This window comes from Schistocerca piceifrons, chromosome 3 (assembly GCF_021461385.2).
Source record: "Schistocerca piceifrons isolate TAMUIC-IGC-003096 chromosome 3, iqSchPice1.1, whole genome shotgun sequence".
Lineage (NCBI taxonomy): Eukaryota > Metazoa > Arthropoda > Insecta > Orthoptera > Acrididae > Schistocerca > Schistocerca piceifrons.
This window is the reverse complement of record NC_060140.1, coordinates 155,693,582-155,720,137: the sequence shown is the minus strand read 5'-3', so window position 1 is coordinate 155,720,137 and position 26,556 is coordinate 155,693,582. Positions and strand designations below refer to the sequence as shown.

Below are 26,556 nucleotides of genomic sequence, written 5' to 3'. Positions count from 1 at the left end.
AAAGACAGATCTTGCCGTGGACTTTGGGAGTGAAGCTGGCATCACGCAGCCTATTGTGCACTGTTTGAGTCGCCACACTACGTCATGTGGATGAGCGAAAAGTATTATCCACCATGGTGGCATTGCTATCACGTTTCCTTGAAGCCATAATCCGTAGGTAACGGTCATTCACTACAGTAGTATCCCTTGGGCGGCCTGAGCGAGGCATGTGATCGGCAGTTCCTGCCTCTCTGTATCTTCTCCATCTTCGAACAACATGGCTTTGGTTCACTCAGAGACGCCTGGACACTTCCTTTGTTGAGAGCCTTTCCTGGCACAAAGTAACAATGTGGACGCGATCCAATTGTGTTATTGACCGTGTAGGCATTTTTGAACTACAGGTAACACGAGCCGTGTACCTCCTTCCGAGTGGAACGACTGCAACTGATCAGCTGTCGTACCCCTTCCTTCAAATAGGCGCTGCTCATGCATGGTTGTTTACATCTTTGCGCCGGTGTAATGACATCTCTGAACAGTCAAAGGGACTGTGTCTGTGTTACAATATCCACTATCAACGTCTATCTTCGGGAGTTCTTGGAACCGAGGTTATTTGATGTGTGTGTCTGTCCCCTTGTGAAACATGCGTCTAAATCCTTACACTTGAGCTCTAACCATTCCTGTTTCGCCATTTTGCACTTCCTGTAAATCTCATTTTTAGACGTTTGTATTTCCTTTTGCCTGCTTCATTTGCTGCATTTTCATATTTTCTCCGTCCGTCAGTTAAATTCAATACCTCTTGTCTTTTCGAAGGATTTCCACTACGCCTTCACGTTTTACCTGTTTGGTGCTCTGTTGCCTTCACTATTTCACACCTCAAAGTCACCCATTCGTTTTCTAACGTATGCCTTACGATTTGTTCTAGTTAGTTATTCCTTAATGCTTCCTATGAAACTCTCGCGAAACTCAGGGTCTTTGAACGTACAGACGGCCCATATCATTAATTTCATACCTTCTTACAATCACTTTACTTTCACTCTACATTTGACAATGAATAAATTGTGGACTACATCTGCCCCTGGAAATGTCTCATCATTTAAAATCTGTTCCCAAAACCTCTAGCCTATATATATATAATAAGTTCGGAATCTTTCGTTGTTTCCAGGTCTATTCCAGGCATACAACCTTCCTTCATGGTTCTTAGACCACATTGTACGATGATTAAATTACGTTCTGTGCAAAATCCCACCACGTGGCTCCATTTATAATGTCTTCACCACACCTCATATTCACCATCAATATTTCCTTATCCGGGGCCGGCCGGGGTGGACGAGTGGTTCTAGGCGCTACGTTCTGGGACCGCGTGACTGCTACAGTCGAAGGTTCGAATCCTGCCTCGGGCATGGATGTGTGGGATGTCCTTAGGTTAGGTAGGTTTAAGAAGTTCTAAATTCTAGGGGACTGATGACCTTAGAAGTTCAGTCCCATAGTGCCCAGAGCCATTTGAACCATTCCCTTCTCTTCCTTTTCCTGCTGCCGAACTCTTGTTCCCCAACACAATTAAATTTTCGTCTCCCTTCACAATCTAAATAATTTCTTTTAGTTCATTATGTACTTCCTAAATCTTTTCATCGTCTGCGGAGCAAGTTGGCAAACGAACTTTAACTTCATTGGTGGACGTTAGCTTTTCGACTACCTTGACTACATAATGCATTCACTATACTATTGATATGGCTTACCTGCATTCCTATTTTCTTATTTATTATCAAATCTATTCCTTCATTACCCTGTTTCAATTTGTATTTATAACCCTGTATTCATCTGACCAAAAGACCTGCTCCTTGTGATACCGAACTTCACTAATTCCGTTTACGACTAATTTCAACCAGTCCATCCCCTTTTTAAATTCTCTAGCCTATTTTCCTCATTAATAGATCTAACAATCCACAGACCAATACACAGAAAACCAATTTTGTTTCTCCTGATGACGCCATCCTCCAGGTTAGTCCCCGCCCAGAGATTGGTATGTGGGACTATTTTACGAATGGAATATTTTATTCAAGAGGATACCATCATCATTTAACCATACGCAAGATCTGTATTACGGCTGTAGTTTCCCCTTAATCCAGCCATTCGAAGTCCAGCACAGCGAGACAATTTTTGTTGATGTTACAAGGCCAAAGCAGTCAGTCCTCCACACTGATGCCCCTGAAACAACTAAAGAGGCTGCTGCCCTCTTCAGGACCTACACGTTCGTCTGGTCTTTTAAGTGGTATTCCTCTGTTGTGGAATGAAATTTTCACTCTACAGCGGAGTGTGCGCTGATATGAAACTTTCTGGCAGATTAAAACTGTATGCGAACCGACACTCGGACTCGGTACGTTTGCCTTTCGCGGGCAAGTGTTCTACCAGTGAGCTACCCAAGCACGACTCACGCCCCGTCCTCAAAACTTTAATTCCGCCAGAGCCTCGTCTCCTACCTTCCAAACTTCACAGAAGCTCTCCTGAGAAACTTGCAGAACTAGCACTCCTGGAAGAAAGGATATTGCGGAGACATGGCTTAGCCACAGCCTGGGGGATGTTTCTAGAATGAAATTTTCAGTTTTACCGATACATTCAGTTATCTATGTAGATACTGTCTGTAAGGTATGTGGCTAATGGAGTTAGATGTAAAGAAGTAATACACTAAAACATTATACCCGATGCTGTACTTCGATACCACGAATATCGGAAACGAAGTAAGGAAAATAATTGTCTCCCTCCATCATTTTATGAGGGTGTCAGCGAGACAAAGTATCAGAAACGTTTTAAATTATGAGTAAAATTTGTTGTTGTTCCAATGCGTTTAATCTCAAAAGCCTTCACTAATACAGTCTGGGTATTTGTACGTCGTGAGTTCCGTTGCGCGAAGACAAACACACTCTTTCTAATTGTGGTAATTGTCTTATTCGTTAAACTTATAACGTACGAATATACAACTTAGTGAGTAGATTATGGCAGCATTTAAAATATTTAAAATCGCTTAATTATTACGGGAAATACTTGAAAGATGAGGTGCCAGTGGTGAGGATGCATTAGACTACCTGATTTTATAAAATTTGTAACAGCGTTTCCCCCTTGTACACACTGCCCCAAGGAACACTGCTTTGAAGTGTGCACAATTGATTTAGCAACGCAAATTAATATTTATGGGCCCTAGCAGTGTGTCGTGGTTCGGCTCCTTGTCATAAATTAATAATCATTCAATTAATGTACCACAAAATTGTGATTAGGACTAGATATATAACGGGGCTCCCTTGCTACTGAATTATATGAGGTTTAAATATCACTAACAAATTAATTATTAAAATAAAGAAACAGATATAAAACGATGTTCAAACACTGATATGCGCAAGACACAAAGTAGTGAAAGGGTGTCACAGACTGATATTAATTGAATGATCAGTTGGCAATGTTGAAATGAAGGTCTAACATTTGCCTATGGTGTACAGTGCCTCCCACTGTGGGGATGGCGTAACCGTAAATATGTCACAGAATAGTGAGTAAGACCCCACGAGCACCGTACTGGGAGGTATGCAAATGAGGTTTGCTGCTGTCAGAACAATTTTTAAAAAGTGCGGGAGCTGCCAGTACATTACCACGAATTTTGAAAAGTTCCTGTGAGATCAAACTGCTAATGTCATCGGTCCCTAGGCATACACACTACTTAATGTAATTTAACTTACGCTAAGGACAACACACACACACACACACACACACACACACACACACACACACACATGCCCGAGGCAGAATTTGAACCTCCTCAGCCCGCACGGCTACTCCGTCCGGCAGTTTACCAGGTACGGAAGCTGTTGCAAGTGAAGTCCACAGTTGATACTGCGTAGTTCTTCGAGTTGCTGATCAGGGCACCTGTTCTCAGTCTCGAGCTACGGATTCTGACCGAAATCGGAAAGTGCTAATTTTTCCATCCATCAGCCCCGACTGGAGACACGTTTTGTCTGCCCGGAGTACCGACAGAAACACATCTTACTTTCCCGGTGGTCTGGAACGCATTACGTTATCTCTCTTCCATCCTGGTACACTTGAAAAATTAGAGATCGTCGAACCTGAGAAACTGCTTGACTCCCAATAGCAATCAGAAGGTAATCTCTAGGCCAATAGCATGAACGAAACTCCGCACAACTCGCCCCAAGATACAATGGAACATCCTCCCTCAATGGACTGGCTTGCCGCCAGAATTTAGGGGCACCTTGTTACGTCAACGCATGTGACAGAGTGTCCTCCAGCGTATTCACATTTAGTGCCACATGACCGAAAATGAAGACAATCAAAAGGAATAAGCCAAACTGAGTACCTACACAGGAGAAACTGTGCGCCCCCCCCCCCCCCCTTCTGTACCGAACACGCAATTCTGGGAAGAGAAACGCAGAAAACGTCCACAGAATGAGAGGTAGGCGTCTGTTCATTTCCGCTAACATACCAGGAAAGCAGCCATAACGCACCTCCACTGCCGAAAATCAATTAAAGTAACACCAGCCTGACGTGTGTGGCCCAGTCTGAAAGGGAAACGGTCTCTTCTCTCCCACAGGACAATAGCGGTATTATGGCCTTAGCTTGGCTCCGCGGTCGGTCGGCCATCGACCTCACACCGGCCCTTGTGCTTGAAATAACTGGACACAGCCCTTTTCATTATCACAGTTCCCCGCCCTTAGGAGAATTTGCCTCAAGACCAGCCTGGTGAAACCACACTGGCCGTGGGCTGACTGAACAAAGTGGCAGAGGAACAAACCACAAGCAAATGAAGCAATGTTCCATCCCCTAAAGCAATCGGAGCAAGCAGTCCTTCAGGCTCTCAGTATCCCGTCACTGTTATTACATATCACTAACCAACATCGTGTACCCAAAAAAGGCAAAGAGAAACAAGCTAAAATGGATTGGCGTCTTTCACACTTAAAATCATGTTTTTGTTGCTGCTTGAAGCAACTGGTGACTGCTTTTCGGTTTAGGGCTAGCGCTTCAACAATAAACACAGTATGACTGTGGAGGCAAATAAATAGAAAATAATATGAGATACACTTTGTGAACAGTCTACTGCAGGTGTCTCCTACAGTGAAATTGTTGATAAGATTTATTCAAACCTTTCATGAGAACATCAGAGGCTGTGACACAGACTCTTACGAATACAGCAGACCTTTCTAATCACGAGGTCAATTTGAATATGGGCTTGGCTGCCCACAGTGATGATGGTGGGAACGTGATTTCTTTGAAGCCCATCAGCCTTCGTTGCCTCTTATATATTTGTATTTCAGTTATTTATAAATGTATGTACTGATCATAGAGATAAGGTTTTATTTGTCATAGGACCCAAATATAAAATTATTAGAAAAATCATTAAAACTCTATGTAAATATCATAATGTACCAAAATTTAGCCTTATAAACTATGTGCAGCTTCATGAACCAAGTTTGTCAAAACTCTAGGATTAGAGTTGTCGGTCAAGGTCGATAAACAAGAATCTGCAAATACAGCACTGGGCGCTGTGCAGTTCCGTAGAAGTACTCCCTGCCGACGTTATCTGAGAACCCCTTTAAGTTTCTTCAGCTGTCACTAAATTTTGCAGTTTTGTACGTACATTCCAATAAAGCTTGGCACATGGTTCAGCAGTGATAAACGCACTGTAAACTTGGACAGGAAACTACATTTGCCTAACTGAAGTAGAAATCAGTGTTAAAAATTGAAGAAAACAATTCGTGGTATGTATGATCTGTAGTATGCATGGAAGCCTATGTAAAAAAGAAGAAATTAGGATTCAGATTTGTTTCAATGTAGCGGGCCATTGTTAAAGGCGGGCAAAACACGGAAACAGCGTTGAAGACAGCAATCAGTTATTAGTAATCTACTCTGTTAAATTGATCGAAAAGACTCGTTAATAGAAGATTATTAAGAAAAGTTTAAATCGATCTACAGGGACACGGTAATGGGGAAGTATGAAGAAACGTTCATCTTTATCAGACATTCAAGTGTTACATGAGCTGTGCTACATTTGGTGATATTGAGGTGTGGCTTCCGAAGTGCGTTCTATAGCAGGATAAAGTATTGGATAACATTATATTGTAACTAACCTGTTACTACGGGTTATTACGTTATTATTGGGAATGGAAATACTTATTGCTTATGAAATTAACGTGAGAAGATTAGGGTCGTCACCGACTCGAACCATACAACTAATCAAAGGTTTGGTCGAGTCGGAAAATAAATTAATTTGATCACAGACCAAAAACTCACAAAAATGCATTCGTTGTGATGTCGCTCATTGGGGATACGATGTAATTAATAGTATTCCCCGTGCACTGTTCACGACAATCAAACATTTAAAATAAAATAGCACATGCAAGAACACTGTGCAGAAGATCAGCTCCCAGCAACACACCTGAAAATAAGACTCAATCTAAGGCATTTGTCTTAAAATAAAGGGAAACTAATCGCTGGACCTTTGCGTAAGGAAACGCGTTGGATGTGCTAACAGGAAAGCTACGAGGTGAGTGGCTTAGGTGCATAAACGTAACCTCGAAATACGAGAGGAAATTGTGGATAAAATCATTTATTTGTAAAACATGGATGTGAAGCAGGTACACAATTCCTGATAACATTGAAGAAGAGCGTCGATACATTCACCGGTATAATCTACACCTAAAATCATTGGTGTGAATCATTCATACAACTGCTGTTGCCTGATAACCGATCGCAGTAACTCGTGAAACGGTACACGTTTCGCAGTACACCCACGTGCCCACGTGGTTTGTGGAGGCGCAATTTCTAGGTATACTGCCCAAATTGCAACAATATCACATCACACAATCATGTTAACATTATCTAAAACAAACATGCGATCGGACAGTGATGCCGGTAGCCCAACAAACTATAATGTTCTACCACGTGGTTGGCTCCCCACGGACGAAAGACACATAAAGCAAGGAAAATTTACGAGAAGGCAAAGCTATAAATACTTAGAAAGATGAAAGCTTATACAGGCACAGCTGAAGGCAAACAGACATTCATACAGAAGCGAGTGCTCACTTTTTATCGACACCGTTGTGTGGCGCTCTTCCGGCGGATCCAAGTCTGCTACGGAAATTTGCTAAAAGAAAATCTGCCAAAGTTTTGCATTCCTTGCTGCGACAAGGCAAAGCAATCTTCCAGATTTGAAAAGCGAGTCCAAAAGCTAACAGGTCTCCTCTCGCCAAGTAACAGCGCGCCACGCGGTCAGTCTAACTCACCCTTCTTCGACTGGAGCACAGCTGTGGACGCTTCCCGTACCGGCGGCAGACTGCGACCCTTTTTTCACTCCAGCCGCCTCCACGCTCCGCGTGGACCGGAAAACCCAAAGATGCCATTTCCGCCACCAACCTAACACAGGTGGATTTCTCACAAGTAGCGCAAACCTCTTTGCCTACTTGACCACTACGAGAGTTGGCTATTCTGTACAACTGCTGCTGAATCTGTATGACTATCGTAGACTTTCTGCAGCAGACTATGCCACCGTCTAGCAACGCGACACACAACGACATTCATTCAATCACACCACTATGAGAGATATGAGAAAAGAGAAACAAGGAAAAGAAAGAGAAATACTATTGAATGTGGGCTGCCGGACTAATGAAAGGTGGCTATAGGACTATTTCACTATGATACTACTACTGCTGCCTGACGAACTATTAACTTTTAGAAGCAATAGCAATCTTGGTTTGTAAAAATAAATTGACCATGCTGTTTGCATTTCGGCTATAAACTGTATTCACACAGTCACAACATTCTCGCTTTACAAACAATCCTATTGGACGATCATGCGCCACTGAGCTTTATACTAGAGGTTGAAAATTTATTTTATTATAACGGCCGGTTTCGGGCCTCACAGGTAGCAAATCGCGCCTACTGCACGTCCACCGCGGCGCTCCGTGACCACAGCACAGTTGAGACACCTGAGGATGGTCTTATGAGAGACCGAAATCGGTCGTGGTAGTAAAAGAAATTTACAACTGAAGCGGTATTTTCACTTTGTTAAATCTACGCCCCAGATTGTGTAACGCATCATGTCCCGGTAGATGCGATACTTATCAGTTTCACTACTTCTATTTCTACCACACATTTGACCCGTGATTATTTTCTTCATCCATGTTATTTACGAAGTGTGTAGTGCATCATCGATTACTGAAGTAACGTTTATTTCTCCAGACGTCCAAATTTTGTTGTTGAAAAAGATCACTTTCGTCTTTCTGGTGTCTTTTCTAAGTCCTTCTGAATTTAAAGTCGGTAGACTGCTGTCGAGATAATGATATGAATTTCTCTCTAGTGATACGCTGAGGGGTAGGAATACCAGTTTCTTTTCTTGTTCGTTGTTAACGGTAGTTTTCACTTAACAATGCCCACGTGCCTCACGTGTTACCATTGTACTGTTCTCCTCCTTCATCTCACAGGTTTTGGGTTCTGGTGAGCCCTGCTAAGGAGACAAAGGCGTGATTGGCTTCAGTCCCTGCTGTGTGGGAATACTGAGAGTCAGGAGTAAGAGGCAGTCGGAGCAGTATGCGACTTTTCTGATGTTTGCAGAGTTCCACCTACGTGACTTCCCCTTCTTCACAGTAAAAGATGTGATACCGGAATAAGAATCCATCCTCATACTATTACTACACTACTGGCCATTAAAATTGCTACTCCACGAAGATGACGTGCTACAGACGCGAAATTTACCCGACAGGAAGAAGATGCTGTGATGTGCAAATGATCAGCTTTCAAAAGCATTCACACAAGGTTGGCACCGATGGCGACACCTACAACGTGCTGAGATGAGGAAAGTTTCCAACCGATTTCTCATACATAAACAGCAGTTGACCAGCGTTTCCTGGCAAAACGTTGTTGTGATACCTCGTGTAAGGAGGAGAAATGCGTACCATCACGTTTACGTCTTTGATAGAGGTCGGATTGTGCCCTATCGTGATTGCGGTTTATCGAATCGTGACATTGCTGCTCGCGTTGGTCGAGATCCAATGACTGTTAGCAGAATATGGAATCGGTGGATTCAGGAGGGTAATACGGAACGCCGTGCTGGATCCCAGCGGCCTCGTATCACTAGCAGTCGAGATGACAGATATCTTATCTACATGGCTGTAACGGGTCGTGAAGCCACGTCTCGATTCCTGAGTCAACAGATGGGGACGTTTGCCAGACAACAACCATCTGCACGAACAGTTCGGCGACGTTTGCAGCAGCATGGACTATCAGCTTGGAGACCATGGCTGCACTTACTATTGACGCTGCATCACAGACAGGAGCGCCTGCGATGGTGTACTCAACGACGAACCTGGGTGCACGAATGGCAAAACGTCATTTTGTCGGATGAATCCAGGTTCTGTTTACAGCATCATGATGGTCGCCTCCGTGTTTGGCGACATCGCGGTGAACGCACAATGGAATACGCCAGTCACTACTCTTGATGAACTATATTATAGTGTTAAGGCTGCATGGGCAGCTGTACCTGTACACGCCATCCAAGCTGTATTTGACTCAATGCCCAGGGTACTGATTACTCAGGATCTATGCACCCAAATTGCCTGAAAATGTAATCACGTGTCAGATCTAGTATAATATACTTGTCTGCATTTCGTCTTGGTGTAGCAATTTTAGTGGCCAGTAGTGTAACTAGTATAGTATGTTCGGAAATTCCGGTTACAAACTACTTGGATTCATAGAGGGGCGTGAGTATATAACATTTTGAATGTGAAGTCACGTGCGAAAACGTGTTCCAACTAAGCTACAAAGCTTCATTCCTGAAGGCGCCAGCGCCTGTTAATGTATCTATATACAGGGTGATTCCGTGATGATGTTACAAAGTTTCTCGGATGATGGAGGAAGACAAATGCATCAATTGAAGATAAGGGCCCTATACCAGAACCAAATGGTTCAAATGGCTCTGCGCACTATGGGACTTAGCATCTGAGGTCATGAGTCCCATAGAACTTAGAACTACTTAAACCAAACTAGCCTAAGGACATCACACACATCCATGCCCGAGGAAGAATTCGAACCTGCGACCGTAGCTGTAGCGCGGTTCCGGATTCAAGCGCCTAGAACCGCTAGGCCACAGCGGCCGACATACCAGAACCGATCGAGTTGAATCCTATAAGCGAAAACCGTTCTGATACATCTGACTGTAGTATACATGTACTGGAACTGTTGTGGCTAAGATGGTAAGGTAGCCAATTTCAGAGGTTGTAGCATGGACCAGGCAAAGCAAAAATGTCTGGTAAATATGGTCTCTAAAATGCTTATCTTGTGAGCTATGATGACTTGTCCTATAAAGTAGACTTGTTTCACAGAGAGAAGATGAAAAAGGTTCATAACACCTCAGGTAAGCATACTGGACATTTCTTTTCTTTTCAGGAAAAAAGTAAAAAAGGAGGCAAACTGAATCTAAAAGTGATGGAAATAGTGAAAAATAGCGATGTAAAAGTAGCCTGTTGAAGGGATATAGGGGCGGGGACCTCAAACGTAACAAACAATGGGAAACATTCCAACCTCAACCGCTCTGTCCCTGCTCTAGAGGTAGAGTAAAACCTTATAATCTAGAGTAAAAACCACTGTCACTGAGAAAACTGAGAACCGGTTGAATCATCTGTGAATCGTTCGTCAATATTACAGGCAAGGAGTCCAGAAGAAGGGCGGTAACATGGTGCAAGATGTTCCTAATTCTCGGGAATATATGGAAGCTATGGGGATAAAAGGATAAAATGCAATATGTATAGGAACCAAGAAGGTAAAGTCTTAATGGAAGACCAAGAACGGAAGTGACGGAAGAAAAGGGGTGGGATCTTACGACCATACCGTTAAATCTAGGAACCTAATAAGCAATGACGGAAAAACTGAAGTTTTAGAGATGGCATTAAAGTACGATGACGGAATAGCAATGACACGATTCACTAATGACACTGCTATACTCAGTGTAAGTGAGGAAGACTTGCAGGACTTGTTAAGAGAAATGAACAGTCCAATGAGTACACACTACGGATTGAGAATAAATCGAGGAAATTAAAGTAGTGAGGAGCAGCGGGAATAAAATTGACGATAATATTAACATCAAAATGTGAAGTAGATGAAGGAATTCTGCTACCTAGGAAACAAAATGACACTCGATATACGAATCAAAGAGGACATTGAGAGAAAACTGGCCCAGGCGAAAGGGCGTTCCTGAAGAAGAGAAACCTGATAGTAGAAAATATTTTCCCAAATTTTAGGATGGTATTTCTGAGTATTTACGACTGGAGAATAACATTGTTTGTAAATGAATCTTGGAGCGTGGAAAAAACGGATACGAAAAGGATCCAGTCGTTTGAGGTGTGCTGCTATAGAAGGTTGTGGAAAATTACGTGAACTGATAATAAAATGTGGAGTTTCTCCGAAGAATCGATGACGAGAGGGTGATCGACAAGAAGAAGAGCCAAGATGATACGATATGTGTTCTGACACCAAGAACCTACGTCCATCGTACGTTAAGGAGCTATAGAGGGTAAAACGTGTAGGGGAGAGAGATTACAATTTATTCAAAAAATAAATGTGGACATGGAGAGCAAGCAGTATTGCGAAAAGAAGAGGTTAGTGTAGGAGAACGATATAAGAAATCAGAGACTCAACAGGTTTGAGATTTCAATGTAACCAGATCGACCTGAAAGCCTAAGCAGTTTGATCTCGTATGTGCGTGTGTTTGTTTGGGAATGTGTGTGTGTGTGTGTGTGTGTGTGTGTGTGTGTGTGTGTGTGTGTATGTGTGTGTCTGTGTGTATGTCTTCCAGCACAACGACCTAACCCCTGACGTATACTGAGCCAAACTTGGTACAAATATTACTTACAATATAGGGAAACAATTATTCCCGTCTTCCCTTGCAACCCTAGGTAGTGAAAATTTAGTGTAAGGTAGGATTGAATTGGATGCAATAAGTTAGAATAAGCCCAGCAATGTAACACCTGGAGAAATTCCAGCAGAACGTGGCAGGCGTATCTGTCACTAACTTCAGGAAAATAGTTTAAAACTAAAAAAACGACGGATTTCCTGGTGTAGGTAGAGTGAGTTCTGTAACACTTTGGACCACTTTCAAAGGAACTCGTTACACTCATTAGTCACTAAACTGAAAAAAATTTCTTTGTGGATAATAAACCTGTAGCAGCATTAATAGTAGTTGTTGCAGTTTGAAACAAGAACGATGATGACCTAAACTACTCTAGCGATGCATATGATTCCTTGAAGTCTCTCTTAAGAATATGCCTCTACGCAATAATAACTTTTCACCTTTTTCATGCTTAAAGTCAAATACTTAACACATTAATTAGTTTGTAAAGTCATCAGCTGTTCCAAGCTGATGACAACCTGTCATTACAGGCTGTTACAAGCCGTTTTGTACATGGGAGACAGATTCCTTAAAGAATCGGGAGTTTACTGCTTGGAATCTTATTAATCGTATTTTTTCATCACTGTGACGGGTTCCTCTTATGATGCTTCTCTCAGGCGACAGACCACTATGAAGTCCATCGATTCATGTTGTTCCTCGTATCAATAGTGTTCAACATGTTCCATGCGTAAAACAGGACAGGATTCTTTCGTTTTTTTACGAAATCGAAATCACCATCGTAGAGAATGCATTTAATTACAGTTCACTTGGATTAGAGTTACATATAGTTAGGTTCCATTCTTCCATTTTGGTAGGCATCTTTGTGTCTCAGTTTGGAGTCTATTATTTATAGCTTGTTACAGATCATCGTGTACCGGATTGCCACAGCTTTAATTTATCCATGACGTTTGGCAAGGAAGTACACGTTATTAGACACTTATCGTGATATTCTACTAACGCTGCTACGTATGCAGCCCGTGTATTTTCAGTTTCTGAGTGTTTATTAGTGTTCGTCTTTCCAGTTATCGTTTGGGTCATGTCATAATTCCTGTCTGAAGCCATTAGTGTGTCTACCTGCAAGCTAACGGCGAAGAAGTATCGGATATAGTACGGAAACCACACGCAGTGAAAGCACCGTGGTAAACTAGAACGCCACTGACTATGTCACGAACACACAGCCTGGGCCAGTTGTCTTGCATTGCGATGTGCTTGCTCATATTCTGGCGGAAAATCTCTATCCAGGGTAGTACGACGTATTCATAAAACTCCATCAAAATCGGAAGCATTATTGGATCTACTTTCCTAGTACACGTCAGGTGGTACACTACATTCGTTACTTCTTCAACGGGAAGTACCAAGTTCAGTGGAGTTACGCTGATCATCAAATTGCATACCGGTTAACTACGGACGGTTGCCGCTTGTAGTATCAGGACTGGTTTCCCTTCAAGAACTTACAGGTGTATGTTCAGCAAAATGAAGCCGTTCCCTCACAATCTCCTCTCATCCAGTTCAATATGCCCCTCACTTTCCATTTAATGTAGCTCTCTACACGACAGACTCCTAAGAACTGTATTGCTCCGTGTATCAAACAGCGCTAATAGTATTCGAGATCCATTACGTCTCACTAAGTGCGCATTCTATTGGAATATCGAAGAAAATAAATCGGCAGGTCGCTTATTTGGTAAATATTTTGAATCCTGTCGTTTAAATTTCGACACGTGTGGCACCTTAAACCCATTTTTTCGTCTGGTTCGGCCTTGTGCCTTTCTGCCATCTTCCCAGTGAGCCTGGATAATGAACTCACAGCAGTCGCTCCGCCCATTGAATCACGCGAACTTCTCAACTGTGCCAGTGACGTTAATCAGTGGCACAGAAGTTTGAATAGACCAAATTTGTGACCACGCTGTCAATCCAGAGTGGGATATCTGTGCATCGTTATGAGGTCCACAGCAGCAACGTCTTTCCGAGTTTACTAATAAAAGCTCTGGACAGCAAGACTTATCCTGCCTGTATCGACAATCTCTGTTAACTTCGCCGAATCAAACTGCCTCTTTCATAGCCGAGTCCCGAAAATGTGAAGTTGACGCTAGAAAGTCGACATTTTAATGCCACACAGAGTGACTGGTGTCCATGCAGAACTCTGCCACAGCCAATTTATTGATGAGCAGGATGTATGAGACAGGCGAAATACCCTCAGACTTCAAGAAGAATATAGTAATTCCAATGCAAAAGAAAGCCGGAGTTGACAGATGTGAAAATTACGGAATAATCAGTTTAATAAGTCACAGCTGCAAAACACTAACGCGAATTCTTTACAGAGGAATGGAAAAACTGATAGAAGCCGACCTCGGGGAAGATCAGTTTGGATTCCGTAGAAATGTTGGAACATGGGAAGCAATACTGAACTTACGACTTCAGTTAGAAGAAAGATTGAGGAAAGGCAAACCTACGTTTATAGCATTTGTAGGCTTAGTAAAAGCTTTCGACAATATTGATTGGAATATTCTCTTTCAAATTCTAAAGGTGTCAGGGGTAAAATACATGGAGCGAAAGGCTATTTACAATTTGTACAGCATGCAGATGGCAATTATAAGAGTCGAGGGGCATGAAAGGCAAGCAGTGGTTGGGAAGCGAGTGAGTCTGGGTTTCAGCCTGTCGCCGATGTTATTCAATCTGTATATTGAGCAAGCGAAACAAAAGAAAAATTCGGAGTAGGTATTAAAATCCATGAAGGAGAAATAAAAAACTTTGAGTTTCGCTGATGACATTGTAATTCTATCAGAGACAGCAAAGGACTTGGAAGAGCAGTTGAACGGAGTGGACAGTGTCTTGATAGGAGAATATAAGATGAACAACAACAAAAGCAAAACAAGTATAATGGAATGTAGTCGATTTAAGTCGGGTGATGCTGAGGGAATTAGATTAGGAAATGAGACCCTTAAAGTAGTAAACGAGTTTTGCTATTTGGGGAGCAAAATAACTGATGATGGTCAAAGTAGAGAGCATATAAAATGATGACTGGCAATGTCAAGGAAAGCGTTTCTGAAGAAGAGAAATTTGATAACATCAAGTATAGATTTAAGTGTCAGGAAGTCGTTTCTGAAAGTATTTGTATGGAGTGTGTGAAACATGGACGATAAATAGTTTGGACGAGAAGAGAATAGAAGCTATCGAAATGTGGTGCTACAGAAGAATGCTGAAGATTAGATGGATAGATCACATAACTAATGAGGAGGTACTGAATAGAATTGGGGAGAAGAGAAGTTTGTGGCACGACTAGAAGAAGGGATCGGTTGGTATGACATGTTCCGAGGCATTAAGGGACCACCAATTTAGTATTGGAGGGAAGCGTGGAGGGTAAAAATCATAGAGGGAGACCAAGAGATGATTACACTAAGCAGATTCAGAAGGATGTAGGATGCAGTAAGTACTGGGAGATGAAGAAGCTTGCAGAATATAGAGTACCACGGAGAGCTGCATCAAACCAGTCTCAAGACGAGAGACCACAACAACAACAACAACCATAGCCGGATATAATTGTGGTGTTCCTTGCATCTTTCCTGGACTGTACGAGTCGCCTGCCCATTGCACGAAAAGCCATACTTGCTAGGAATCTTGTTAACACCGTCCATGCGGGTCGAGAATGTGCTGCCATCTTCGCTGAAAAAATTGCTGTACGTTTTACAACAAACGACGACGCACTATCTCTAGTGGATTCCAAGGTATAATTTTTTGAAGTGATAGCGGAACTGCATATTGGGATCGCGGGCTGCGAGTGACAACTCGATACTCCCTCGTCATTAGATTACTTAGCTTTACACCGATTCGAATGTTTTTCAAACGCTATATATTTTGGATGCACAATGGAAATTATGTGAACAGATGACATGAATCCTGTTGTGTCGAAATTCGAAGAACAGGCCTTAGGTACTGCCAGCAAGAAACTAAACGTATGGTTCCGATACGTGGATGACACGTTTGTGTTGTGGATACATGGTAGGGAGGAACTAAGCCGGTTCCACGAACATCTGAACAGTATAAACTTAAGAATTCAGTTTACAATGGAGGAGGAGGTAGACGGCAAACTACATTTCCTCGATGTGCTTGTGTTTAGAAACGAAAATGGTAGTTTGGGCCACTCAGTGTACCGCAAACCCACGCACACGGACCGTTATTTGCACCGGGATTCGAACCACCACCCACAACAGAAGCGGGGTGTTATCAAGACGTTAGCGGACAGAGCTAGAAATATTTTGGAACCTGAGTTGCTCGACGCTGAGATGGAACATCTCCACAATGCACTAACGAAGAACGGATATTCGTCCGCCGAAATAAAACGTGCGTTGAGGCAGCCACGCAGAAATCATACTGACGTACAGGCTACTGCAAAATCTAAGGTTTTCCTGCCGTTTGTTAAAAATGTAACGGAAAGAATAGGAAGGATCTTGACGAAGCGGAATATTACCGTAATTTACAAGCCCACCAGGAAGATACAGGAATACCTTAGGCCTGCCAAGGACGCTCGCAAACCATTGGAAAAATCTGGAGTGTATAGGATCCCATGCAGCTGTGGTGATGTTTATGTGGGTACCACCAAAAGAACTGTTTCTAAACGTTTGGAAGAGCACAAGGGAAATTGTAGAAGAGGAGAAACGGAACGATCGGCTGTTGCGGAGCATGCTTTCCAGCCAGGGAACCACAATATTCGTTTCGAGGAGACGCAAGTACTAGCGGAGCGGCCACGAGCGGATACTACGAAAGGCTCTACAGAGAGGCAATCGAAATCGCTAAAAACCCAAATAATTTCAACCGAAAGGAGGAGGGCGTCAAATTAAACGGTATAAGGATGCCGGTGTTAAAGAGGATGTGTACCTCTCGTCCACTACTGGGTGATGGCAACGGCGATCTACGGCGACGGACAGCGGCCAATTGCACTGACGTTTACAAAACAGGTGACGTCACGCCGCGGCGCGGGGGCGCGCGGACACGGAATTTAGCGGCAGTCAGTAGCGAGCCAGTGTGTGTGTTGGACCTTCCATCAAGCTACGGACCCCCTTGAAGATGTCTCCCGCAGTCGGAGACGAAACGTTGGGAATCACCACAGAATTCATCAACCGACCACGGCATAACAGCCCGGATAATTATAATGGTCAGTGCCCATTGCCACTTTTCGCACAATACAGAAATTCTCTCTAGATCATTTTGTAATAGGAACTGATCGTCTGTTGATTTTACTAAACGGTACATTACAGCATCTGCAAACAATCTAAAGGTGATGCTCAGATTATCACCTAGATCATTTATGTATATCAGGAACAGCAGAGGGCGTATGACACTACCTTGCCGAACGCCAGAATCACTTCTGTTCTACTCGATGACTTACCGTCTATCAGTACGAACTGTGACATCTCTGAGAGAAAATCACGAATCCAGTCACACAACTGAGACGATACTCCGTATGCACGCAATTTGATTAATAGTCGCTTGTGCGGAATGGTATCAAAAGCCTTATGGAAATCTAGGAACATGGAATCGATCTGAGATCCCTTGTCGACAGCACTCATTACTTCGTGGGAATTAAGAGCTAGCTGTGTTGTCCACGAACGATATTTTCTGAATCCGTGTTGGTTATGTATCAATAAGTCATTTTCTTCTGATTCATAATGTTCGAGTATAGTATATGCTCCCAAATCCTACTGCAAATTGTGGTCAGTGATATGGGTCTGTAATTCAATTGGTTATTCGTATTTCCTTTCTTAAATGTTGGTGTGATCTATGCTACTTTACAGTCCTTAGGAACAGACCTTTCTTCAAGTGAGCGGTTGTATATGATTGCTAAGAAAGGCGCTATTGTGTCTGCATACTCTGAAAGGAACCTGATTGGTATATCATCTGGACCAGAAGACTTGCCTTTCTTAAGTGATTTGTTTCGCAACACCTAAGATATCTCCTTTTATGTCACTGATGCTAACAGCTGTAATGGTTTCGAATTCTGGAATATTTACTGCTTCTTCTTTCGTGTAGGAATTATGGAAAACGGTATTTAGTAACTCCGCTTTAGTGGCACCATCATCGGTAACATTTCCATTGCTATCCCGCAGTGACGGCATTGACTGTTCTTTTGCCACTGGCGTACTTTACCTACGACCAGAATGTCTTTGGGTTTTCTACCATATTTTGAGACAGTATTTCGTTGTGGAAACTATTAAAAGTATCTCGCATTGACGTCCGCACTAAATTTCGAGCTTCCGTGAAACTTTGCCATTCCTGGGGATTTTGTGTTCTTCTGAATTTGGCATGCCTTTTTCATTGCTTCTGCAACAGTGTTCTGAAGTATTTGTGTACCATGGTGGATGACTCTTGTATCTCGTTATCTTATGTGATATGAATCTATCAATCGCTGTCGATACTGTATCTTTGAATTTGAGCCATATCTGGTCTACACTTACATAATTAGCTTGGAAGGAATGGAGACTCTCTCTTAGGAAGGCATCAAGCGGATTTTTAAATTGCGTCAGGGTAATGACTAGGCAGCGTCTGTGTAGCGTCACGCAGCGAAGTGGCTCCGAGTGAGAGCGGGCTGTGTGGCTGCGGCCGACCGTGCTACATCGCTATCAGCGTCTTGCCAACTTTAATGCCCGTGGATTGGTTTCAATACATGATACCATAAATTCGATAGTAATTGTTACATTCAGTGGTATGACCTTTTTTTTATTAAAGACGAATTCTCCTGTCTTATTAAGCACATGGAATATGTAAAAATGGTTTACGCGAGGACAGATTCCTCTTGTAAGGAATGCTACACTCTGACAGTCTACATAGTGAACGGTCGCTTCATAGCGAATACATTTAACATTAATTTTAAATTAACAACCGCCTCAGTTGCAATGTTTACCTAGATTTACCTAGGTTTCAATAATGATAACCGAACCTTCTTCAGATTACTCCCTAAAATTATGGCGAATGGAATAACGGTTGAAAACCTTCAAAAAAGTTTTTGTTTCGCAGCTGCAGCTGGTCGTTTAGAAGGTTATTTTTGTCATTTAGTAAGTGTTTAAAAATTTGCATTTCTTCCTAAACATCCAACTTCGCGATGCAAGAGCTGAGTATTATCCGGAGGGTTGGGAGCGTGAGCCGTTTGCACTGAGTGTTCAGCGAATGTCGAACCACGCGTGCCATCTCCAATTTTAGTAGGGATATGTTCCTTGTAACTTGTTAGTATCATTCAAGAATATATCGGAAAGAATCCCTGCTAGCGGGCTACCCATTGCTAACTCGTACGGTTGTGAGTATATTTTGTCATTAAAAGAAAAGTAATTGTATTTCAAAACGATGCTCTGGAGATTCATGAGCTCATCTATTTCAACGTCTTACTTTTCTTTTAATGACAAAATATACACTCAACCGTACGAGTTAGCAATGGGTAGCCCGCTAGCAGGGATTCTTTCCGATATATTCTTGAAACTTTGAGTTTCGTCGATGACATTGTAATTCTGTCAGAGACAGCAAAGGACTTGGAAGAACAGTTGAATGGAATGGACAGTGTCTTGAAAGGAGGATATAAGATGAACATCAACAAAAGCAAAACAAGGATAATGGAATGTAGTCTAATTAAGTCGGGTGATGCTGAGGGAATTAGATTAGGAAATGAGGCACTTAAAGTAGTAAAGGAGTTTTGCTATTTGGGGAGCAAAATAACTGATGATGGTCGAAGTAGAGAGGATATAAAATGTAGGCTGGCAATGGCAAGGAAAGCGTTTCTGAAGAAGAGAAATTTGTTAACATCCAGTATTGATTTAAGTGTCAGGAAGTCATTTCTGAAAGTATTCGTATGGAGTGTAGCCATGTATGGAAGTGAAACATGGACGATAAATAGTTTGGACAAGAAGAGAATAGAAGCTTTCGAAATGTGGTGCTACAGAAGAATGCTGAAGATTAGGTGGGTAGATCACATAACTAATGAGGAAGTATTGAATAGGATTGGGGAGAAAAGAAGTTTGTGGCACAACTTGACCAGAAGAAGGGATCGGTTGGTAGGACATGTTCTGAGGCATCAAGGGATCACCAATTTAGTATTGGAGGGCAGCGTGGAGGGTAAAAATCGTAGAGGGAGACCAAGAGATGAATACACTAAGCAGATTCAGAAGGATGTAGGTTGCAGTAGGTACTGGGAGATGAAAAAGCTTGCACAGGATAGAGTAGCATGGAGAGCTGCATCAAACCAGTCTCAGGACTGAAGACCACAACAACAACAAACATATTCTTGAATGCGTTAGAATCTCGATTTTTTGTTAGTAATAAAGAGATAGTAGATAAAATAAAGTTCCGTGGAAGATACGTGGATGATATTCTCTTGATAATTGACGGGTCCCAAGGGGACATAGATCAGATACTTCTACTGTTTAACGATCTCCACGAGCAGATTATTTTTTCTCTTGAAAACGAGTCACCCAGTAGTCCGTTGAACTACTTAGATCTTACATTATGCACAGTAGATGATAACATAGAATATGACATCTTCATGTAGCGTACGTTTTCTGACAATGTCATACCCGCTGATTCTGCACAACCCCTAGCGCATAAAATGGCATTTTTTAAATTCTAGTATACATAGAGCGATATCCTATCCCCTATCCGTAGAAGCTTTCGAACACGAAATGGTAACCCTTGAAACAATAGCCCGATATAATGGTTACAAGCCTGGAATGGTGAGACGGCTCTATAACAAGAAAGTAAATAATAATAGAATTAGAAGTTCCACGTTAGGTACCATGCCGGAAGTTAGTCCATCTGCCATAATACCTATTCCATTCATACGTAAAGTTTCATATAAAATAGGCGTCTTCTAAAGAACCAGGGGTTCAATACAAATTTTTCTACTAATAATAGCCTGCAGAAGAACCTGATCCACACTCTAAAAAAGCCTAAAGATAAATTGTCATTATCTGGAGTTTACAAGATTATATGCCGCAATTGCCAGAAATCTTACATCGACAAAACGGGACGAGCCTTGCTAACAAGATATACGGAACATATCCCTACTAAAGTTGGAGATGGCACGCGTGGTTCGACATTCGCTGAACACTCAGTGCAAACGGCTCACGCACCGACCCTCTGGATAATACTCAGCTTTTGCACTCTGAAGTGAAGGGTGCAAGGTTGGATATTTTGGAAGAAATGCAAATTTTAAACACTTACTATATGACTAAAATAACGTTCTTAACGACCAGCAGCAGCTGAGAAAAAAAAACTTTTTCTGAGGTTTTCAACCGTTATTCCATCCGTCATAACTTTAGGGAGTATTCTGAAGAAGTTTGGGTTATCCCAACTGAAACCTAGGTAGATCTAGGTAAACATTGCAACTGAGGCTGTTGTAAATTTAAAATTAATATGTATACAGTTGCTGACATGGCGACGAAATGTTTCAAATATTAACATTTAACATTTCTTAAAACCACGCCATTCTCGTCTGTGGTTAAAAGCGTAGATGTGATCACGGTTCCACCAGGACATATCGTGATTTGACTAGTCGAGCATTGGCTGTGAACCTGCATGCGCGATGGCACAGGGTGACCGAGCCAAGCAAACCTTGGTTGTTCGGAGAGGTGCGCTCACACAACGTGCGCTTTCCCGCAGGGCTGCGGGCGAGAATGCAGGTGGTCGTCGGCTGTGGAAGGGCATCAAGCGACGGCAGGATTCACGCCGAATCAATAGCACTGTGTGCGGCGCCGCCCCAGCCGGCGTCAAAGGCGACGCCGAATTAAATCCGACGCCGGCGCGCCCACCGCCCGCCTCCAGCCTCTGCCGCAGTAATAGTGTTTGGCGACTTTTCCGCTGAAGTTCCACCGCTGTGCGGAGGCGGCGGCGCCGTCTGACGCAATGTCTACCTCGTCCCTCATACCAGCTCTCGCCAGGCTTTTGTTTCGTATTCAGCATGATGCAAAAAGCTGCAGTAAATCAGAAAAAGGCGAGCGACATTTTTCCTCACTGAGGAACACATTTTTTAATTTTTATCCATCCCGTGATAAAATTAAGGTTTTTCACTGTCATGGTCATGAGGAACTAGGATGTGAAAGTGATATTTTTCTCTCACATACTCTTATTTATGAAAAATACATACTTTTAAAACCCGTGATAAGTTTAGAAAGACATTTTGGTCTTTCTCTTTTGTATTCCTGACTGTTAGGACCAACAATATTCTCCCAACTTGCTGCCGTTCCACTGCCCCGCAAACCACTTTTACGTAACTGCAGTGTCCTGGTGGAAATGTTTCCGGTGTTGATCACTTGTATCCCCAGATTTTGAGGGAGAAAATCAAGATGTAAAATCTATCTTTCATGACGTCACTTCGTCGCGCGGGATTATCCGAGCGGTTTAGGGCGCTACAGTCATGGATTGTGCGGCTGGTCCCGGCTGAGGTTCCAGTCCACCCTCGGGCATGGGTGTGTTTGTTTGTCCTTAGGATAATTTAGGTTAAGTAGTTAAGTCTCATAAGATTTCACACACATTTGACATCACTTCATAGGTTGGAAACACCTGATCATGTTAACAGAATTCCTCGACTCGCGCCATAGAGTGGTGGGGTTTCGGGTTCCGCTGGATAGGTCAGGAGTCCACTACACGCAGCAAGCGGCTACACGGGTAGCAGGGGTTGTGTGGCGTGAACTGGGCGGTTTTTTAGGTTAGATGGCCTCGGGCAAGTACAGAAAGGGCAACAGCCTCAAAGGGTGCCGGGCAAAGTCAGGACATGCAGGGTCCAACAAGCAGTCGGTATTGTAATTGTAAACTGTCGAAGCTGCATTGGTAAAGTATCGGAACTTCAAGCGCTGATAGAAAGCACCGAAGCTGAAATCGTTATAGGTACTGAAAGCTGGTTGAAGCCAGAGATAAGTTTTGCCGAAATTTTTACAAAGGTACAGGCGGTGTTTAGAAAGGATAGAGTGCATGCGACCGGTGGTGGCGTGTTTGTCACTGTTAGTAATAGTTTATCCTGTAGTGAAGTAGAAGTGGATATTTCCTGCGAATTATTGTGGGTGGAGGTTACACTCAACAACCGAGACCGGTTAATAATTGGCTCCTTTTACCGACCTCCCGACTCAGCAGCATTAGTGGCAGAACAACTGAGAGAGAATTTGGAATACATTTCACATAAATATTCTCAGAATGTTATAGTCTTAGGTGGAGATTTCAATTTACCAGATATAGACTGGGACACTCAAATGTTTAGGACGAGTGGTAGTGACAGAGCATCGAGTGACACTACACTGAGTGCACCATCCGAAAATTACCCCGAGCATTTAAACAGAGAACCGACTCGTGGAGATAACATCTTGGACCTACTGATAACAAACAGACCAGAACTTTTCGACTCTGTAAGTGCCGAACAGGGAATCAGTGATTATAAGGCCGTTGCAGCATCTCTGAATATGGAAGTTAATAGGAATATAAAGAAAGGGAGAAAGGTTTATCTGTTTAGCAAGAATAATAGAAGGCAGATTTCAGACTACCTAACAAATCAAAACGAAAATTTCTGTTCCGACACTGACAATGTTGAGTGTTTATGGAAAAAATTCAAGGCAATCGTAAAATGCGTTTTAGACAGGTACGTGCCGAGTAAAACTGTGAGGGACGAGAAAAACGCACCGTGGTTCAACAACAAAGTTAGGAAACTACTGCGAAAGCAAAGAGAGCTTCACTCCAAGTTTAAACGCAGCCAAAACCTCTCAGACAAACAGAAGCTAAACGATGTCAAAGTTAGCGTAGGGAGGGCTATGCGTGAAGCGTTCAGTGAATTTGAAAGTAAAATTCTTTGTACCGACTTGACAGAAAATCCTAGGAAGTTCTGGTCTTACGTTAAATCAGTAAGTGGCTCGAAACAGCATATCCAGACACTCCGGGATGATGACGGCATTGAAACAGAGGATGACACGCGTAAAGCTGAAGTACTAAACACCTTTTTCCAAAGCTGTTTCACAGAGAAAGACGGCACTGCAGTTCCTTCTCTAAATCCTCGCACAAACGAAAAAATGGCTGACATTGAAATAAGTGTCCAAGGAATAGAAAAGCAAATGGAATCACTCAGCAGAGGAAAGTCCACTGGACCAATTGGATTCTACACAGAGTACGCGAAATAACTTACCCCCTTCTAACAGCCGTGTACCGCAAGTCTCTAGAGGAGCGGAAGGTTCCAAATGATTGGAAAAGAGCACAGGTAGTCCCAGTCTTCAAGAAGGGTCGTCGAGCAGATGCGCAAAACTATAGACCTATATCTCTGACATCAGTTGTAGAATTTTAGAACATGTTTTATGCTCGAGTATGATGTCGTTTTTGGAAACCCAGAATCTACTCTGTACGAATCAACATGGATTCCGGAAACAGCGATCGTGTGAGATCCAACTCGCTTTATTTGTTCATGAGACCCAGAAAATATTAACTACAGGCTCCCACGTAGATGCTATTTTCCTTGACTTCCGGAAGGCGTTCGATACAGTTCCGCACTGTCGCCTGATAAACAAAGTAAGAGCCTACGGAATATCAGACCAGCTGTGTGGCTGGATTGAAGAATTTTTAGCAAACAGAATACAGCATGTTGTTATCAATGGAGAGACGTCTACAGACGTTAAAGTAACCTCTGGCGTGCCACAGGGGAGTGTTATTGGACCATTACTTTTCACAATATATATAAATGACCTAGTAGATAGTGTCGGAAGTTCCATGCGGCTTTTCGCGGATGATGCTGTAGTGTACAGAGAAGTTGCAGCGTTAGAAAATTGTAGCGAAATGCAGGAAGATCTGCAGCGGATAGGCACTTGGTGCAGGGAGTGGCAACTGACCCTTAACATAGACAAATGTAATGTATTGCGAATACATAGAAAGAAGGATCCTTTATTGTATGATTACATGATAGCGGAACAAACACTGGTAGCAGTTACTTCTGTAAAATATCTGGGAGTATGCGTGCAGAACGTTTTGAAGTGGAATGATGATATAAAATTAATTGTTGGTAAGGCGAGTACCAGGTTGAGATTCATTGGGAGAGTCCTTAGAAAATGTAGTCCATCAACAAAGGAGGTGGCTTACAAAACACTCGTTCCACCTATACTTGAGTATTGCTCGTCAGTGTGGGATCCGCACCAGATCAGGTTGACGGAAGATAGAGAGAAGATCCAAAGAAGAGCGGCGCGTTTCGTCACAGGGTTATTCGGTAACCGTGATAGCGTTACGCAGATGTTAAGCAAACTCAAGTGGCAGACTCTGCAAGAGAGGCGCTCTGCATCGCGGTGTAGCTTGCTCGCCAGGTTTCGAGAGAGTGTGTTTCTGGATGAGGTATCGAATATATTGCTTCCCCCTACTTATACCTCCCGAGGAGATCACGAATGTAAAATTAGAGGAATTAGAGCGCGCACGGAGGCTTTCAGACAGTCGTTCTTCTCGCGAACCATACGCGAGTGGAACAGAAAAGGGAGGTAATGACAGTGGCACGTAAAGTGCCCTCCGCCACACACCGTTGGGTGACTTGCGGAGTATAAATGTATATGTAGTTGCACATGTAGAATCTTTTGTCAGTTCTTTGTAGAACAACATTATCATAAATGAAAAGCACTAGATTCCTTTTGTTCTACAGCATTACTTTTATTTAGTTAACCGCTTTTCGGCTTACAAGGCCATCTTCAGACAATGTCTGAGCCGGCCGGTGTGGCCGTGCGGTTCTCGGCGCTTCAGTCTGGAACCTCGCTACCGCTACGGTCGCAGGTTCGTATCCTGCCCCGGGCATGGATGAGTGTGATGTCCTTAGGTTAGTTGGGTTTAAGTAGTTCTAAGTTCTAGGGGACTGATGACCTCAGATGTTAAGTCTCATAGTGCTCAGAGCCATTTGAACCATTTTTGACAATGTCTGATGATCTCATTATAAGCCGAATCATAGTCATTTCCGGGAAGGTGCTTTACACACAGGCTGGCAGGTATTTCGTGCACGTTATACAGTGTCACTTAACTATTTGGTGAATCTGTATCTTGCATAAGCTGTCGCATTTGGGAGTCAATAAATACTCCCTCTTTAATCTTAGCACCGTTCATACCGGGAAAGTCTTTCTTCAGGTGGAAATGCTTCCATTTCTCTGTCCACCCCCTTTACAAATATGTTCATTAACCCCATTTTAATATCCGGGGGTGAAGACAGACACATTCAGGGTTAACTAATGGCACATATGACACACTTTACCTGGAATATAGGCATTTCGCTTAGGCTACTGTTTACGTACGTAATCTTCTTTAACGTTGCGTCTGTACGACTCTCACAGAAAGCAGCGGTACTTCGGGTACCCCGTTTTCATTACATTGTGTAACACTATTGCTTTCAGTTGTTCACTCAGTTTCCACTTGTACACATGATAGTGAAAGTAACCGAACAAATCTCACATAATTTCTTAGATCTACTTCTTGTTAATCGGCTTTATTCCGAGAAATACATTAAAGAGTTGCCATTCCTCTGGGTTATGTACAGGATGCAGTGCTCCAAACGAACCACTGCTGTCAGTACAGTACATAAATTCGTTGGTGGAGGAGAAAAAGTTTCCACACTCACACTGGTGCCTCGTAGGTGACGTCGCTGTAATATCCTGAGCGAGCGTATTCCATACCTTGAA

General features: G+C 42.8%; 1 protein-coding gene across 1 annotated transcript in view; it reads left to right on the top strand.

Annotated features, from left to right (window-relative positions):
• LOC124788475 overlaps positions 1-21,749 on the top strand; it is a 768,283-nt gene extending 746,534 nt beyond the window's left edge. Inside the window, exons 5-6 of the mRNA XM_047255746.1 lie at positions 8,454-8,466; positions 21,548-21,749. Coding sequence (XP_047111702.1) covers positions 8,454-8,466; positions 21,548-21,749 — 215 coding nt within the window. The remainder of the gene's footprint in view (positions 1-8,453; positions 8,467-21,547) is intronic.
• Positions 21,750-26,556: the final 4,807 nt, after the last annotated feature.